This window comes from Nipponia nippon, unplaced genomic scaffold (genome assembly GCF_047370975.1).
Source record: "Nipponia nippon isolate SJK-2023a ecotype South Korea unplaced genomic scaffold, ASM4737097v1 scaffold_1, whole genome shotgun sequence".
Taxonomy (NCBI): domain Eukaryota; kingdom Metazoa; phylum Chordata; class Aves; order Pelecaniformes; family Threskiornithidae; genus Nipponia; species Nipponia nippon.
Window position 1 is genome coordinate 67163970 of NW_028262290.1, and position 17300 is coordinate 67181269.

Below are 17300 nucleotides of genomic sequence, written 5' to 3' on the forward strand. Positions count from 1 at the left end.
AACCAAACTTGGATGGCATTATTACAATGATAGGTGATTTATTATAATTATTATTATAATGAATGAAAATACTCCAACTGGATCAAACACATTGGGATAACAAAAGAGAAATGTTATCAAAGAGCTGGTTTGTTATAGGACAAATTATTTTTTCCAATTGTAGAAATATTCCTTAATGTTAAAAATAGTGATATACTATTCAAAATAAAAGGTTCTCCATTGGAAATGGATTATAAGAGGGATTTAAAGGGAGGTGGGCATATGCTACTGTATAGCTGTCGTTGGGCGTGAGCTTGGACAAATGCAAACTATGCTTATGGTACTAGAATTAATTAATTAACTAGGTAGCTAGTTAATAGTAAAACTTCCATTTTAACATTACTTCTGCTGTATTATGTGAAATAACATGAAATAGAAGTAACTTTAAATGTTTTTCTCTCCCCTTTCTAGAACTAAATATTCAGACGTTAGTCAATGTGCTAGTAGAAACTAGAGGAAAAGATTAAGGAGCAACAACAGCTGAACTGGAAACAGATGAACAGATTCAAGAATCTCCATCTCTTGGCTTTCAGGAAAGAGACTGCATTTAATTCTGTGTTTGACTGGTTTTGGAAGGGGAAAGGGAGGTAGGGTTTAATTTTTTAACATGTGAAATATAGCTGAAACACAAACTTGCACATAACGGAGGTGAACATACTATTTTGTTTAGGCTTTTTTAATGTATTTGTTATATCTTAGTATATTACAGAAAAAAATCTTTTGTTATTTTTTGAAAATATGTTAATGTTATTCTGTCAGCAAAAAGCTAATAACCCTTTTAACACCCTTCCCCACTCAGAAAAAAAGAAAGGTTTACTTTTATGTTATCTACTTAGGAAGAATATTCACTGAAAATACAGGTCCGTTGCATGAAAATACAGGTCTACTTTTCTTCACACAAATGTAAAGCCAGTTCCGTTAATTTAAGGCTTTATAATCGGCATGTTTTTAGAAATGGATACACTACATTTCTGTTCAGACAAAGAAAGGAGAACGTCACAGCAAAGGTATTCTCTGTCTCAATGTGATGCTATATGAGGAAAATGTCATCTCTTCTAGGGGACTGGTATGTAATGGGGCATATTACTTGCTTTCATTTTTGCAGAGTAAAAAGAGACGTGAAATATATGCGGATTTTTTAATCGTGTTGTTCAGAATGAAATGGTTACAAATTGACTTAAAACCTCATTTGATTGATTGATCCATACTAAAATAAAAATTCTTGATTCTTTCTACTGGCTAAAGCATACTAAGAAATAGTAGAACCTATAAGGCAATCAGGTAAAGTAATAGGGAAAGATAAATCATCAAAATAGCGTACTAAGAAAGAAATACTTACCAGTTCATGATGTTTATCAGTGGTCCATACTTATGTTTTCTTTTCCCCAGACTTCTGAGCCATAATGCTCATGAATGCCTGGCTTTAGATGTCTACTTTATAGAATCAAATCCAGCTTATATGTGGCTAAAGAAAAGGAGTAAAGTGAGACAGTTTACTCCCCAGTGTCCATTTTCCTTTTCACTGCTGTGTTGTGGACTATCATTTTTCTTCTCACCCATACGTGAAATATTTCTCTGTCTCTGTGCATTAAATACTTGTGCCAATGCAGGGTTAGTCTTCATGAGCTGTCATGTATCTTTTTGCATCCACTAAAACAACTTTTTGGATCTTGTCATGTGAATTTTAACACAAAGGCAACAAAGCAATTGATGATAGAGCATATAAACTCTATTCCCTAAAATTCTTCGTCTGTAATTGTTTTGCTTGTGCATCAGAAGAGATCCACTTCCCTATTCACTATTTCATTTTCTCCTTCTCATACTTATTGAAGGGTTTAAGTAGTTTCTAATGGCATAGACTCAGTAGTTGTGCCATACACTTTTATCCATTGAATTGTATAGTAGACCTTCTTGCTTAAAGGGGAAAAACATTATTTTCTACCACAGGTGTCTGCCTGAGTTTTGATTTAAAACTCTGTGGGACTGATCAGTTATTACCTACATCTAAAAAATACCAGAAATTATTCCTACGAATGTTACTACCATAGTTTGTTTTCCATAGAAAGTGTAGTGCAACTACAATTCTGAAACTGTAGAAAAATGTTGCTAGAAAATGTTAGTGCTACAGCTCTGTCAATTCAAGCGAAGACCTTTTCATCTGAGGTTGTTGCAGAGAGCTCTTTTTTTCCCATTTCTTGCTGCCTTTGGGATTTTACTGCCATGACTGTATATCGCAGTGGCATCGAGCAGCTGGATGGTCTCTGCCCAGATTAGATGCTCTTTCTGCCTACACATTCCCTTCTCATTTTTCGTTCTGGGGAACAGCTCCTGTCCCTGCATTTTGTGCAGGGTCCTACACTGGGGAAACGGTTCTCGCGTTCTGAAACGGAGTTGGAGTAGTGACCACGTTAAGATAGGAAATGCTTTTCAGCATTGATTTACTAAAGGTTTCCTGAGCTGTAGATAGCATTTGGAGTCTTGTAAATGCCCTTCACTCCTCTGTTTCAATTTTCAGTTCTTACCAAAATCAGTGAAGTTCTTGAGATGATTATCTGTTGGTTCTTATACACAAGCGCTATCATGTAGGGAATTTTTTTTAAGCTGGTGGTATCTTGAAATACAAACTCCAAGCCTGCCTTCTCTCTTACGTGCAATTACTGCCAGCAGCGTGTTCTCAGTTTCTTTCAGTCACTTGGCTGAGCCGGTTTCAGCTGCATCACTGCTTTCTCCTTATTCTCTTTTTATCTTTCTTCTTTCCAAAGATCTTCCTAGCTTTGGAAATTAAGAGCTTCGGTGTGGAACTTCTGTACTAATACTGGCCTGGGGCCTGCCACTTGGCACTCCCAGCTTTGACTGACTTTTGGTCTATAGCTGTCACCTCCGCAGCTGGTTTCAGAGGCTTTTTTTTCCTGTGTCCCATACCAGCAAACAGGTATAGCTGACTTGTCCGAAACAAATAGCATCTTTGTTATTGCAGGAGCACGTTCCTTCCTGGAGTTCAATTCCCAAGTATTCAAACGAAGGGCAAAAAGAAAGAGATAGAAGCATCTTCAGGATGCAACTCTGCAAAGGGATTGTTTACCCCTGTGACAGAAGCGATGAATGTTTTTCCTTTTTTTAGGGCTGTGTAGAATTGTGAGTACCCAGCATCATTGCCTTGTTTGGAGGGCTTCTGTGACACCTTCCCTTCCCCTGTAGGGCCAGGTACTTGCAACTCGGACTGTTTTCTTTTACAGGGTCCCTCTCTCAATCAGTTTTTGCCGATGGGGACATCCACCCTGAGGGTCTTGCTGCCTGTTTCACTTCTTTCTCCCTAGCCAGCAGCTCTAACTACAAACATGACTTACGAGAGATGGCAACTTTGCATTCTGTCATACCTGTTCTCGCTCAGTTCAACCCTGCCAGCTTTAAAGGGGGATTCAACTGAAGCTAGAAAAGGAGAGCATAAATCCAGGCTTCTGACCTGTTTGGCACCTGACCAGCAGTGTCCACAAAGGCACCAGGTAAGAAGACCTCATGGAACAAAACAAAAAGGTAAAATGTGCCTTGGAAGTTCTGTCACCCCACCAGTTATTTCTTCAGTAGGACTGCGTAAGCCGAGACTCCTGTTGCTTCTGTTTTCCTGTTTTTGATTCAACTTCTGGCTGCTCCGCACTCCCAAGAAACCTCTTTGCCTTATCTTGCTCCCATGTAGTACAGAACTGGAGTAGAATGAGTCCTCTGCCTGTTCCTGTTTCTCTAGACTCTGGTCCGTCTTCAAGAAACAGCCTTCACGAGGTAGCACCGATAGCCTGCAGAGCAGCATCACTTTAAATGCTTGCCGTCCTTCAGCACTAATAGAGCTGCACCACAAGCTCTGGCACCGAGGCAGGGTTTTTGAGGCTGCACCAGAGCCCTTTGACCCAATTTGACTTCTCCTTAAAAAGCCATTGATAAAAATCCAGACTAGAAGATGCTTTGGGGGATAAATGGTCTGCTTTCCAGCCAGTTTCCTGGTCTGTGGTGGACCTGCTTTCACACCCTCAGAAGCACCTGTTTCCCACGGAGACAAGAGTCATCCCAGTCCAGAGCCACTTTGGTGATTTTCCGCAGCAGGAGGGCTCCTTTAGAAAGTGCTGGACACCAAGGACAGTGAAGTGTAACGAGGTTGGCTGAAAAAGGAGACATCCTTCACAGGAGACAGCTTGGGAAGTTTCTCAGGCTCCGGCTTTTTTAGTTTTAGCTTGGCACCTTGGACCTATTTATTAATGATCCTCAGAGCGCTTCCCAGAATTACTGCGTTTCATTTGGGTGGCCGTATGATCCAGGGGGACAGGGCCGTAGTGGGAGAGGAATGGGGAAGCTCCTCTGAATGGGGCCTTTTAATGGAGAAAGTCCTTTGAGCCCAAAACTTCGGGGCTCTTCTTTTGTTTGTTTCTGAAGAGAACAGACATAGCGATTGTCTCGGCCTTCTGGGGAGGTAAGGTTCAAGCAGTAACTGTTGGAAGTCTTTCTCCCTTGTCTTGTTAAAGCTAAGTAGCTTTCACGGTTCCTTCAGGGCCGTTGGATGAGGTGGTCTTTGACATCGGTCGTTATTCCTGCTCCCCCCCTCACCCAGAAAGCAGCCCTTGCCCTTTGGGTGATGATGGCCAAAGCGCTTTGGGAGGGCTCCCTGGTTCTGTGTGCTGATGCTCTGGAGCCCATGGGTCTCTCCCCAGGCATTTCACACCAGAAAGGCGTTTAGAAGACCTTGCCGAACTGTCACTAGGGGTCTCCTTGCTTATCGCTTGACAACCAGTAGCAGCTTCTCTGCACGGCAGAGGTTTGATAACTGCACAGTTGCCACGTGGCTGTCTTCACCCTGCCACCAGACGCTATATTCTGGCTGAGACACGTTATAACACTGATTTTTTTTTCAGTAGGATGTCTTTCTGTCTGCATAATCTCTTGGAATACCTGCTTGATATCACTGACAGCATCAGTTTATGGATAGGCACTGCCACCAACGACAGCTTACCCGCCCGAGTCTGTATGTAATTACCAAATTTGAAGCAAAAGGGCGTATGCGGACTGCTTGCATACAGGGAGCTGGGGACGGGGATGGACTTAGGAATAAATCAGTATTGCTACAGGTTAAGGAAAAGTCTTTGGATAAAAGCTAAACACTCTTGTGTGTAAACACAGCCCGAAGAGCAGCAGTTACAGGTAAGTAATATTGCTGCTTGCGTATTTTTAAGTGCTTTGGATAGCGCTTGGATTTTCTTAGAGTAATCTAAGAGAACTTGTTAACTTCTCTTTGCTTCCTCCAAGTTGCTTTGTCAAAGTCACTGCAGGTGCTGGTGTGCGACAGGAATCAGTCACTACTTTTTTTGCTTCAGTTTTTCCACGGAGTCCCTCTCCATCTGTACATGGTGAGACAGAGGGTGAGGTTTTGAGAATGTTTGACTGTCAATTCAAGGCCACTTCAAATAAGCGCTTCAGCACAAAATGGGAGACGACAGGCGTTAAATGAGCCCACGAAGCAGAGGGAACTACATACCCAGAGTAGTTAGATATAGTTTATTTTTGTAGGGAGCTCATCGACGAAGACGCAGCGTTGGACGCAGGTGTGAGGAAGCTGTATTTGAAGATGTCCCAAGGATACCCTGAAAAAAGGAGGCAGCTAGAAAATAAAAAGATAAGGCAAGGAGAAAAGGCCATCGCTGTTGAGTGGGAGGGACCCCTGAACCACAGAAAACTAGAATATCGAAATAAAACTACCACCCCCTAAAAAAAGCTGTACAAAAGTGAAGTAGACTATAGAAGTTGATGTAATATTTTTACTTAACTTTAAATTCTGTATTAAAAATTAATACATTAAACTCTTATAAAAGTAAGGCACATGCAAAACATGTTGTGCAACTTCTGACTTTCAACTCTCTTACAAACTAACAAACAAGCATTATTATTTTAATTTGGCATTTCTAAAGAGTCACTTTTCCCCATGCAGGATATGTGGAAGAAGGTTAAGTTTGACATTGCACCAGTTAAATCTAGATTCTGTGCTTTCTGTACTACAGTAAGCAGAGATGGTCATATTGTACAGTCATACAAAATAAAAACCAACTCAAGTACAGCTTCTGAAGGTGATGACGAACATACAAAATTTAAGAATGTGAAGTTATATCCATTATAAGACATCAATAATCTTATTCAGTACAGGATGATTTGGCAACTCCAGTCTGTTTAATGCCAGTGTGCGATTCCTAGTGATCAGTGTCATACGATGCTGAAGACCATGGAAAGATACTGCTCGTAGGACACTTGAATCCAGCCATCTTGATCAGTATCGTATCGTCGGAACACATCGGTCAGCCTCTGAAAAGGGGGAAAAACCACACGTTTTTGTACATCGGGAAAGTTCGGACTGCCGTGTGTTCCCCTTGCCGCTTAGGTTTCTATAGCTTTATGAATGCTTTCTGTTCATCCCCTCTGTAGGCACTTGACAATCTCGTGCATTTAGAGGTAGCTCTTTGCCACCTCTTGTGCTTCAGCTGCGTAGCAGATCTGATTGTAAAGCCACCTTATGATGCAATACCTCAGGCAATCTAGGCCGTTCTTTGCAGATCAGACAGCTTCTTATAACTGGCTTTAGGGGAGGGGGGGGGGGAACAATGCACAACTCTCGTGAGACATTTGAGAGTCACCTGGAGACAGAATCCAGTGAGTACTTTGTCTGCTGCTTAGCTTCTAGCCAAATACGCTTTTTGCATCTTTAGTATCATCCGAGCTGTCTCTGTAAAACCGCAGAGGTGCCGGGCAGTACAGGAAGGGAGCGGACCAGAATACCTACCAGCATGGTTTCACTAACAGCAGCTGAATGATACTCCATTTCAAAGCCCTCTTTACCAGAGTTTAAGTTTATAACAAAGTATAATCGGCTTCTATTAGAAATGAATATAAAGGCAACTGATGTTTCAGCAGCCTTATAGCTACAGACATTAAGGAGAAGAACAAACCACCTGTATGCAACTGACGGATACTGCTTTCCCAGGGCACTCCTTGCTCTCCCTGTTGCCTACCTTAAGATACTGTTGCAATGCCGGCCAGTGTCAGAAGAGCCACCTTTTTACAACTCAGCTCATCCACTGCCACCGTTTCCCAACTTTTCCCCAAAGTCTTACGTACGTTTCAGAAAACTCAGAGACACTTAGAGAAACCTTAAGCACCGAGGTGAGGAATCACCCAGTGACTGATTTCTAAACAAAATAATACACCTGTAAAACTACAGTTCTCTCTCTCTCTCTCCCCCCACACATGCATTTCTGTTACTGAAAAGGTTTTTTATTGTTTGTTTGTTTTAAATGTCTTTTACTACCATTGCCCCTGCAGGAACAACAGTGACGAAAGACTGAATAATGCAGCTGCTAGGTCAAATTCCTTTTAGTCAGAGCCTTAAACAGAGATAAACAAAAACCTCACAATTCAGATATGAGAATTATGGGCACCACAGGACATGACACACTCCAGTTTTAACACACCCAAGATCCAGAGGAAGTGTGTGCATTAAACTAATGGAAACAATGTTAAGTGTTTTCCTTTTAAAACACTGAGACGATTTTACATTTTTTGGCCCCATAGAAGTATTTAACAGGTCAAAAAAATTGTATCAAATTTACTTGTGATGCAAATGTATAGCAAGTGAAGACCAATAATGAAGATGTTTCTAGCACCTCTCGTACACTTCATTCAAATGGTTTACTTATAAGCAAGTTCTAGATCCAATATCATAGTTAAATTGAGAATCATAAAAGTTTCAGAAAAGGTGATTTTTTTTTTCAATTGACATTGAAGTACATCTCCTTTCTTACCTGTAAAACAACACAGCACTGAATAAAGTCATCAAAAGCAACTTGTCCTCTTCCTTGTCTGTCAAATTTCCTAATAAGGATATCGTAGAATTGATCAGACAGCCGGTAACCTTGGAAAAGAGAAATGCTTTAAAAGGTTTCAATTACCACAGTCCTATAAAAAGAACTAGGCTGTTTAGCAGGTGTGTATAACAAAACCAGAAAACAGTTACAAGAGACAATTTTTTTTGCCAAATATCTCTGTGTTAAACTTAAATGCATGCAGCAAAAACCATGCTTGATAATAATTATAGAGAGAGTCACAGTAAACATAATTATTGATTAAAGTGACCAGGTGGTTGAGGGAACGGTTTAGGGCTGCAACTCAAGTTTTTCTAAGTGAAGTCAATTAAATGGAAGTTCCTTTTGCCATCAGAATGCTACTGTAGCGCTGACCCCTGGCTTCCTTTTAAAAAGCGGCAAACTGTAACAAGTAACTCCGTAAGTTCTGACATTCACCTGAAGTTTTGGTGGGGCTGTCAGAGCAGCTAACGGGGGAGGCAGAAAACATTCCACACATGTACCCACACCCCCAGTTTCATTAAAGGAAATAGCTTAAAAAGTGCTTGTGGCATGGATATTTTTAAAGGTACCTTATGCCTAAAAGGCCAGCTGCATTTCACCTGCCTCGCTTTTAGTCACATTTGTCAGAGCACTACAGCCCCAACAGTAAGAAGCTCATCTGGTGACATAACCCAGTCATAAAAACTGTAATTACAAATGAATTACCAAAACCTGTTAGTGCTTGCTTTAGTTCATTTTTGTCAATCATTCCAGAATTGTCTCTGTCATACGTTCGAAAGACATTCTGCCAGTCTGAGATGTACTTCCAGACTCCTGTGAATTCATTGAAGTTCACACCACCTTTGTTTTCTCTGTCAAACATGCCTGAAATAAAAAACAAACACCTATAAAACCTTAATCATACTACTCTTCAGTAAGATCTGCTAGTATTTTAAGAAGGAAGTGAGAGTGCTGAAAGTACCGAAGACAGAAAAGAAACTGCAAAAATACAAGTGCTATTTTGGAAAGTACTGCCAAAAAAAGCAAGCAGCTGTCCACCAAAGGAGGATAAGATAAAGCAAGATAGAAGAGGACTAGAATGAATCACAGAATGTTTGTTTTTCCTGGGTTTTCATTTCCAGTTTGAAAGCACTTAGGGCTTCATTGATTGCCCAGTGACAAAAAGAGGGGGGGGGGTTGTTCTTGTCCAAGGACTCACGAAAAGTCTACATCATCTGCCGACTGGCAGAAGTGTTGGGGTAGTCGTCTGCGTTTGACGTACTGAGAGCATCGTTATACAAACAGCATGTTGCACAGCCATGGCACTCGGGCTGCTGCTGGATACTTATTAAAAACAAAGCAAAAAATTTCATCCTTGGATTTATGAACTGGATGATAGAAAAGTTTTTTTTTGTGCTGGAATTTTTATCCTGTTCTACCACCGTCATCTTCCACATTACTGGCGATTATTTTAGGACTACAGAATTCAAACATTGTAAAGCTTCTGTTTGGTCTTTTTGGAGCAGAACATAGGATTAAAATGCAAGACAGGAAAAACTAGTTATGAAGACATCTAACCTATCTAATTTAAGACTATCCATCTAATCTAAGACAAGCTACCTAATATCTTTTTAGAATATTTACGCTGACCGTTTCCCCACACATACATTTACTGTCTATTCAGTTTTACAGTAACATTTTCTCAGGCTACTTCCGACAAGTGCACATGTGTGCACACAAAGGGCATTCCTATATTATTCAAAAGGGAAAATATTTGTGTGTAACTAACTACTGCTGGGCTGTCTGGAGGGGGGGCGGGGGGAAGAGTAAAGACATATTGAAACATACCACCTATCAACGAAAAGCAGCTTGTTAACGCTACAGCCAAATTAGATCAAAAGTCCTTTAAACAGGCATTCATTATTACAGTAGAAATACATATTGCATATGTATTGTAATATTTGTACAGACTTATTTCTCTAAAACAGTGCAGCGATTGATAGCATTCTCAGTGGTCTGGACAGATGACAAAACAACATCTTGGCTATTTCACATCACACAACTACACTCACCAAGAATTGACCTGACTGTTGCTGGATTAAATGGAGTCCACGTGCCTGAAACAGAAAGAATTACTTAGTTCTTCAAGACTAACTAACATTTAAAAAAAATGCAACCAACCAAAAACCAATCAAAAAAATCAGGTAAGAACTTAAACAGTGAATTCAGAGCTAGATGACATAGCATATTATAAAATAAGGCTGCTTTGAAGTAATTATGTTCTTGACCATTCAGAGATGACTTCAAACCAATGCTTTACAGGTACTACACAGAAACCAACATTTTCCAGGCTGCACCAAAAAAAAAAAACCAAACCCAAAAACAAAACCCCAAAACCTTGGCAGAACTGAGAAGGATTTTTTTCATCCCAGGTAGTCAGGAGGTATTGGATAAAAGGCAAGATCAAAGCTAAAGTCCTGCTTTTTCTACTGATGGGAGCAGAAGAGTTATAAGGCAAACAAGGTCTCACATCTATTCCTCAGTAAAAACCCATCTGTTTATTTCCCGTTTTACAAATGGGTTACTCCGGGGCATTTAGTACCTGACAAGTGAAAAGGCTCCTAACGTGGCATAACCGCACAGTGCAATTTAGAGTTGAGTTTAGGATAAATCCCACCCCCACTCTAAATCAATGAAGTGTTAGTTTAAATTAGTATTTTCAGACCAAGAAACGTTGCTGCTTGAAAGCAGTAATCATCTGAAGAGGAGCTTTGTGCTTCTCTGAATACTTTGACAGACTACTCACTTGGGACTAGTTTTCACTCTGTTGGAAGCATTCCAGAGTGCTAGGAAGCATTAAGCTTTAAATTAAGAGAAATACTGTGCCTCATCTAGAATTTCGCCATCAATTCTCTAGAGCCTGGGAAGGTACCAGGAGGACCAAGAAGCACGTGTTCAGTCCACTGAGGTTGCGCGCAGGGACCAGGAAGGAGCCGGTAAGACCCGGGGTACCGCAGAGGCATTTGCAAGGGCGCAGTTAGCTGACCACAAATACCTAACAGAAAGGCTGCGTTGGGATGAAGCGGGCGCTGTGACGGCACGGCTGCGTTGCTGGATCAAGCTGCAGTGTGGTGTAAGTAGTGCTTATAGCAGCGCTGAATTTCTCCCACAGAAGGGAAACTGTATCTGTCTACGTCTACAGATGCAGCAACGGGGAAAAACCCTATACTGTAGGCAGCCCATATGACTATTTGCACATAAAGAGAAACATCAGAGTAAAAAATCGCTCTGAAAATGCTTAAGTGGTATTTTAGACAGAGAACATCAGTACCTTAGAGTTGTATGTCTCCTGACAAAAATAAAAAATAATGGAATTATTAACAGGGTGCCAGCATTTCACTCTGAACAGAATAGAGGAAAAAGGGAGAACACAGTTTGGAATTTAACTTATTTCATGTTGAATTTTTCAAGAGAGTCATACAGACACTATATAGTGAAACCAGAGCAACTCCAGTGCTGAAGAACTGTACTGATTTCAGCCTATTCCAATAAACAGTAAAAGACTGCTCTGCTCCCCTGACTTTACTATTAACTTTACCTGGCAACACAGGAAAAAAAACAACAAAAAAAAAAAAACAAGAAGGAAGCATAGGATTTTATTGTGCAAACAACTACACGAAGTGATGATCAGTCCCTCCCAGGTAAGTAGAGTGTTATTTGCATAAACTTCACATGTTGAAAAGCTGAATGTCAAAAACACATTGAACTTCAAATTTTCATGAGCACTATGCAGACTTTTTTTAAAGCTTTAGAAATAAACACGTAACATTCTTTTAGCCCATGTTAGATTGCAGGACAGCTACACACAACCACCCACTAGAGGATATATCTTGAAAAGAATATAGTGAATTGTTAGTGACTTCGGTGTACAAAATCTAGAATCTCTTGGAATGAAGGAAGCTTACAGTTCTGTAAATATTTTGTCTAACAGTGTATTCACTTGGTGAGGATTCTTCATAACTGCAAAGCACTGAAACTGCTAACCTACACTGTAAACAAGGAAAGAAAAGAGTTCAGATAGTCATCACTGCCTATTACCCTTAAATTCAATCAGATGAGAAGATATTTAAAATATACAAAGTTTAAAACAGCAGGTAAATCCAGGTTCCCACATCGTTATAAACAGCACTGTAATCTTAAATGAAAACAGTGACTTAATCAATTTAACTTAGCTTTTGCTGAAGTTGTTATTCAAAATAGTATTTTGGTTATGGATCAGGTGCAGCAGCTACAATATATTGCTTTTAATTTATCAGATATATTATTAAACAAATATTCTAGTAAATCCAGTTTAGTTACAAGACCACAATTTTAAGTCAGGTGATTACTGACAAAATGGAGCCTTTCAGTCTGTGTGCACTGCAGCTCACAACATCACTTTAAGCCCTTCTCAGTCACAAAGCACAGGAAGGATGAAGGAATTAAACCTTGGGAGAAGGGGAACTCGATATGGACTCAAAGGTGCACAAACAGCTTCAATAAGCACTTTTTCAGATTTCTAAGTGGGGAAAAAAAAAAAAAAACAAACCCACAAAGTACAACCCTACCCACCCTAAGTCACCAGAGGAAAGTAAAAATAGGCTACTGGAAAAATTTTTTGGTTTTTATTTTGCTTCCATGAGTTATTTGACCATACCCTAGTTACTCTTTAAGCATTATGAGAGGGAACTCACAGACTAGTAGAAAGTTTTAATACTAGATCCAGAATGCATCTTTCTACTTTGTTAGGAGAAAAACCAAACTTGCCACATTTGGAAAAAAAAAAAAATAAAATTACCATCTTCAATTCTTGCACCATACTGTATGAAAAGATTTTATGTGCAGTAAAAAGGCTGGTTGTAAACATCTGATTTTGTCCAGGTTATAAACTGATCACGGTTAAAAACCAAAGGTTTAGTAGCGATGAGAGAGGAATATATCAATCACCATTTATGTTTTTGAGGAAGCAGAGCCGAAAGAAATAAAGGGATGTGCATGCCTTCATTCCCCAGAATACAAATCAGTAATGTTTACAATAGGTGCTCAGTTTATAATGCGTTATTAGTAACACGCACCAAACGCAGAAATATTTTCCCTTGAAATCCAAAAAAACCACCCAGGAACAACGGGCTCAGAAGAAAAAAAAACAACAACAAACAAACCCACACAATAAAATAATATCAGGAGGATTGTCCACTTTTTTTCCTCCCCTTCAGCCTTTTGCTGTGGATTAAATAGCATTAATCAGTGGTAGGAACATTCTAGCCCCCCTCCCCAATCAAAGAATCATGGCATCAGGCAACCAGTCTCACATGAAATTCAACATTAAGTTTACAATGAACTACCTCGTTGCTCATTTACAGACGTACCATTGGATAATGCCTGCTGAAGTTCATTATCAGATATTATTCCACTCCTATCTTTATCAACCCTGGGGAAAAAAAAAAAAAAAAAAAAAAAAGCAGTAAGCTTTAAATGGGTAAAATTAAAAGTTTCCACTTACAGAAGACTTCAACATTCTGGTTCTTACTCACCAAATAAAATTAATCTTTTCCCAAAAAGTCACTAATTGCATTTTACTGGGTAAACCATTCACAGTTACTGCAAATTAAACGCTTCATTCAGACTGATGAGACATTCTGGAACATGATAAAAGCTACAAAGAAAACTGCAAGACTTAGGAGTGAAGAGACAGACACAAACACACACTGGCAATAAAACAGTGTGGGCATACTCCCCCCAAGAAAGTATTTTTTATTTATTTTTAAAAGAACGGCAGAGCACACCATGCTGGTTAAATCCACAAAATGCCTAATGTCACAGTACTCAGCTGTTTGGCTCCCAAATTGGAGCCCCAAGTTTGGCACCCAGTGCCACTCAGTAAGATGTTGGCAAAGTAGAAAAAGCCACTAATGTAGCCAATGCCAAGTACTGAAAGAAGCGACTGCAGGGCCTTGACCCCTTTCAAAGGGCTTCAAAAAGCGAAAAAGCGCAGGCAGGTGCCAGCTTCCATTCAGCCTTCACAGTCTATTGTCTTAGAGAATGGAGTTCTATCCCAAAACTAATAAAGTAAGTAATTTCTGCCCAAATAAAGCAGAATCATGCCTTCTTTCGAAGGATATCTGAAAGTGGTGGGGACTTCCCTCCATTTTATACCAGCACCTTCCCCTTGATGTTGACAGTTTTTATTTCCCCTCAGTTACTACCATTCCAAAGCAGAGTCCTGTTTAGTTGATTCCCCCTGCAGAAGATGTTTTTTTTTTTCCTTTACTCCTTTGTTGTCTTTTTCTAAACCTTCTCAGTTCATTCAACTAGATTTCTTCCCCTTCTCAAAAATTATATAAACTGCATACAACATTCAAATTGCAAGCATAAGTTGCAGAGTTTATAATCACAAAAAGATACTCCCCTTTTTTATTCTCTATTTCTAGTTTTTCTAGGTATTCTGAACATTTTTTACCTTTTATGAGCTACTACTATGTGCTAAGCTGGTATTTTCATAAAAATGTGTTATGACTGACTTATCTTGCTCCTCAGCATCATCAGTCAGCTTAGAGCACATTCATTTTATATACAAAATGATGCAAAGTTAAAGTGGGTCTTCCTCATGGACATCAGGTACCTACTCTGGATTTCATCTGACCGTCATGCAGCAATCACAATCTGGCCCTGACAGGGTGATATGACCCAGTCATTCAGGACTGCAAGGTGCTCCTGCAAGTCTTCATAGGCCCGACTTACCGCAGGAATCAGTTAGTGTAACCCGCGAACGTCATCTGACCATTCACCCTCTCTTCCCCCAGTTGCCCCTGAGCATCCTCAATACAGATCCCAGAACAGACCACGCACTCTTCTTTTTAGTCAGTTATTTATCCACCAAAGGACCCTCCCTTTCATTCTATGTATACTGGATTTCTTTAAAGGCCTTTGACACTTCTGCACGTTGAGAGTCTCTTTGGGAACTATACAGACTATTTTAATTGCACCAGTTCTAGCCATCATATCCATACCCAATCCTTATCAAACATATTCCAAGAGTTACACAGTAGTCTGCCAGAGAGGAATACTTTCAATAAAAGCCATGCAACTCTCCTCACCAGCTACGTTGTTTAAAATGGTTTCTACTGGTTTGCCTGGTGCAGAAGTGAGACTGTTTATCTGTTTCTTTCTAGACCCTTTAAAAAAAGAAATGGCATCAGGCATGCCTTCTCCATGTTCTCAGATGAAGTGTTTTTAGAGAAGGCTGGGTAGGTAAGCTGCCACATTCCTGAGTCACTTGGGAGTTACTAAGTAAATACTAGCCAGTTTTAGCAACTTATTGCTGTTTGTCTACTCCTTAACCTCTTCTTGCTGTCACTTGAGTCAAGATAGATCCCCTGATGTATCTCCCATAAAAATGGATGCAATGTAGGAACCTCCCCAGTCTCCTCAACATGACACAAATGCAAAGAACTCCTTTACCTTCATCACTACTATGGTCTTGACAGTGTGTTTTGTTTTTTTTTTTTAACAACAGAGGCCTGCTAACTCCCTTGCAGACTCCTGCTCCAGATGTATTCAAGAGAATATTTGTTGCTAGATTTTAAGTTTTCCGTTAAGCATTTATCAGACTCCTTTTTACAAGCCCTCCTGTACTGCTACACCGACCCTCCAGACTTTACAATCCTTTCTGGATTCTCAGGTCTAAAATGACTTCAGTGTTTTCAAGGTTATCTTTTCGCTCGCGTTAATCCCCCTTCCCTTGCTGTAAAACACAGCCATACTGTCTCCTCCTCAAGCCTTTCTTAAAGCCCCCCCTCGGATTCTTCCTACAGGGCTACACCCGCGATGTTTACCCGCCCTGCCAGGCCCCGAGGCGGCCAAACCCCGCGCTGGATGCCCAGGGCCGGTGACGGGCTCCCCGTAGCAGCTGACCGTTTCCGGGCACCTCCCAACGCCCGCTCCCTCCCGGTGCCCCCCCAGGCAGCGGCAGCCCCGTGAGGGCCCGCTCGCCCGCCCCGGGCTCGGCAGCGCGGCCCGGGAACGACGAGGGTCGCGGCGGCCGCCTCCTCAGCCGGCGGGAAGGGGGTGCCTGGGCCCAGCAGGCCCGGCGACCGGCGGGGGGAGGGCGGGGAGCCCCCCTCAGCCCCCTCCCCGCAGCCGTCCGCCCCGCGAGGGCCCCAGGGAGGCGGGGTGGGAACACGGCGGCCTCACCTCTGGAAGACGTTCCACAGGAAGGTGGGGTCGGGCATGGCGGCGCCGCCGCCGCCGCCGTTGGGCCTGTACTGATACCCCGCCGCCATGGCCCCGCCGGGCAGCTCGAGCCTTCCTCCCCGCGCTTCCGGCACGGGCCGCCTGACGCAGCGCGCGGCCGGTGACGTCGACGAGGCGGGCAGGCGCGGGGGCCCCGCCCCGAGTGATTCCCGAGAGGAGCCGCCGGGCTGCCCGCCCGTTGCCAGGGCGACGGCTGCGGGGCGGGGCCCGGTGGCGACCCGGCGAGGCGCGGGGCGGGGAGGCGAGGCCAGCCCTTCCCCCCGCGCTAGCAGGCAGGGCGGGCGGCTGCCCCCGCCTCTCCCGCTGGGACTGAGCCTTCAGGGGCTCCCGAGCCCCCCGGCAGCGGGGCAGCCCCTCGGGAGGCCTGAGGGAGGGCGGGGCGCGGGGCCGGCGGCGGTGGCTCGGGTCCGGCGGGGCGCAGCGGTTGCTGCCGAGGGGCTGACGTCGCTCCGCCGCCCTCCGCCGCCGCCGGGGCTTCTGCGCAGGCAGGAGCCGTCCCCGGCAGGGGGGAGGGACTCGGGGGTCCCCGCTCGGGGGGAGCGGTTTGTCACGGAGGGGAAGCAGCCCAGGCTTCGCCTTCAGGAGACACAGGGCCGCTGCTGCACAGGCAGCAGCGGGTACAGGGACGAACCAAGCCTGGCTGCCGCTCCTAGGAACAGCGTGAGGTCCCACGGGACCCGGCGCGCCTCCAGACCTCCCCAAAACTCCTCAGGTGCAGCTCGGTGCTCTGCTGAACCGTCCTCATCCTTCGGGACACGCTCCCTCCCTCGTCAGTGAGGAAAGCCACGGCCTTTGTTTAGCCTTTGCCCGCGCTGCTGACCTTGGGCGCATCTCTCCTGGGCTCAGGAGGAGCGGAAGGGCGCAAGGCCGGGGTGTTCGCAGGCCAAACGCGTTTGTGTACGCAAACCCCAGCGCGTTAATTAGAACAAAGTAGCCTTGTGTCTTCCTTGGACTTACCTCTGACAGCTCCGTTCGGGCACTAACAGATAATGCCTTCATTGTGTCCATCACATCATTTTAAATTCACAGTTTTCTGGTAATATTTTATAATTAGATAATACTGAAAATTAGCTTTGAGCATTGATCTGAAAATACTGT

General features: G+C 42.8%; 2 protein-coding genes across 17 annotated transcripts in view; one reads left to right on the forward strand and one right to left on the reverse strand.

The window, feature by feature from the left end:
• The window catches only part of LOC148057410 (uncharacterized), a 42562-nt gene extending 37098 nt beyond the window's left edge, over positions 1-5464 (forward strand). For 12 of the 13 annotated variants that reach the window (XM_087758538.1, XM_087758517.1, XM_087758522.1 and 9 more), the window contains one exon: positions 451-5415. In XM_087758538.1, coding sequence (XP_087614664.1) covers positions 451-506 — 56 coding nt within the window. In that variant the 3' untranslated portion in view covers positions 507-5415. Of the gene's footprint in view, positions 1-450 lie in introns of all 13 variants that reach the window. The other variant, XR_015704973.1, reaches the window with a different exon arrangement.
• Positions 5465-5819: 355 nt separating this feature from the next.
• On the reverse strand, positions 5820-16344 carry PDCD6 (programmed cell death 6). 4 transcript variants are annotated; one of them, XM_087758612.1, is made up of 6 exons: positions 16143-16344; positions 13319-13380; positions 9983-10027; positions 8643-8795; positions 7869-7978; positions 5820-6375 (listed from the first exon to the last, which is right to left on the reverse strand). In XM_087758612.1, the coding sequence occupies exons 1-6, from the start codon at positions 16229-16231 to the stop codon at positions 6277-6279; spliced, it is 558 nt and encodes a 185-aa protein (XP_087614738.1). In that variant the 5' UTR covers positions 16232-16344; the 3' UTR covers positions 5820-6276. The 4 variants fall into 4 exon arrangements, with proteins under 4 accessions (XP_087614738.1, XP_087614730.1, XP_087614751.1 ...); XM_087758604.1 differs by having other exon boundaries at positions 8637-8795; positions 16143-16335; XM_087758625.1 differs by lacking the exon at positions 16143-16344 and having other exon boundaries at positions 8637-8815; positions 13319-13365.
• Between the last annotated feature and the right edge of the window lie 956 nt (positions 16345-17300).

Excerpts from the sequence above, each read along its gene's own strand:
- PDCD6 (XM_087758604.1), bottom strand. The coding sequence starts at position 16,231 with ATGGCGGCGGGGTATCAGTACAGGCCCAACGGCGGCGGCGGCGGCGCC. Across the intron at positions 13,381-16,142 it reads CTGTGGAACGTCTTCCAGAG|GGTTGATAAAGATAGGAGTG; the intron begins GTGAGGCCGCCG and ends TTTTTTCCCCAG. Across the intron at positions 6,376-7,868 it reads AGTGCTGTGTTGTTTTACAG|AGGCTGACCGATGTGTTCCG; the intron begins GTAAGAAAGGAG and ends CCCCCTTTTCAG.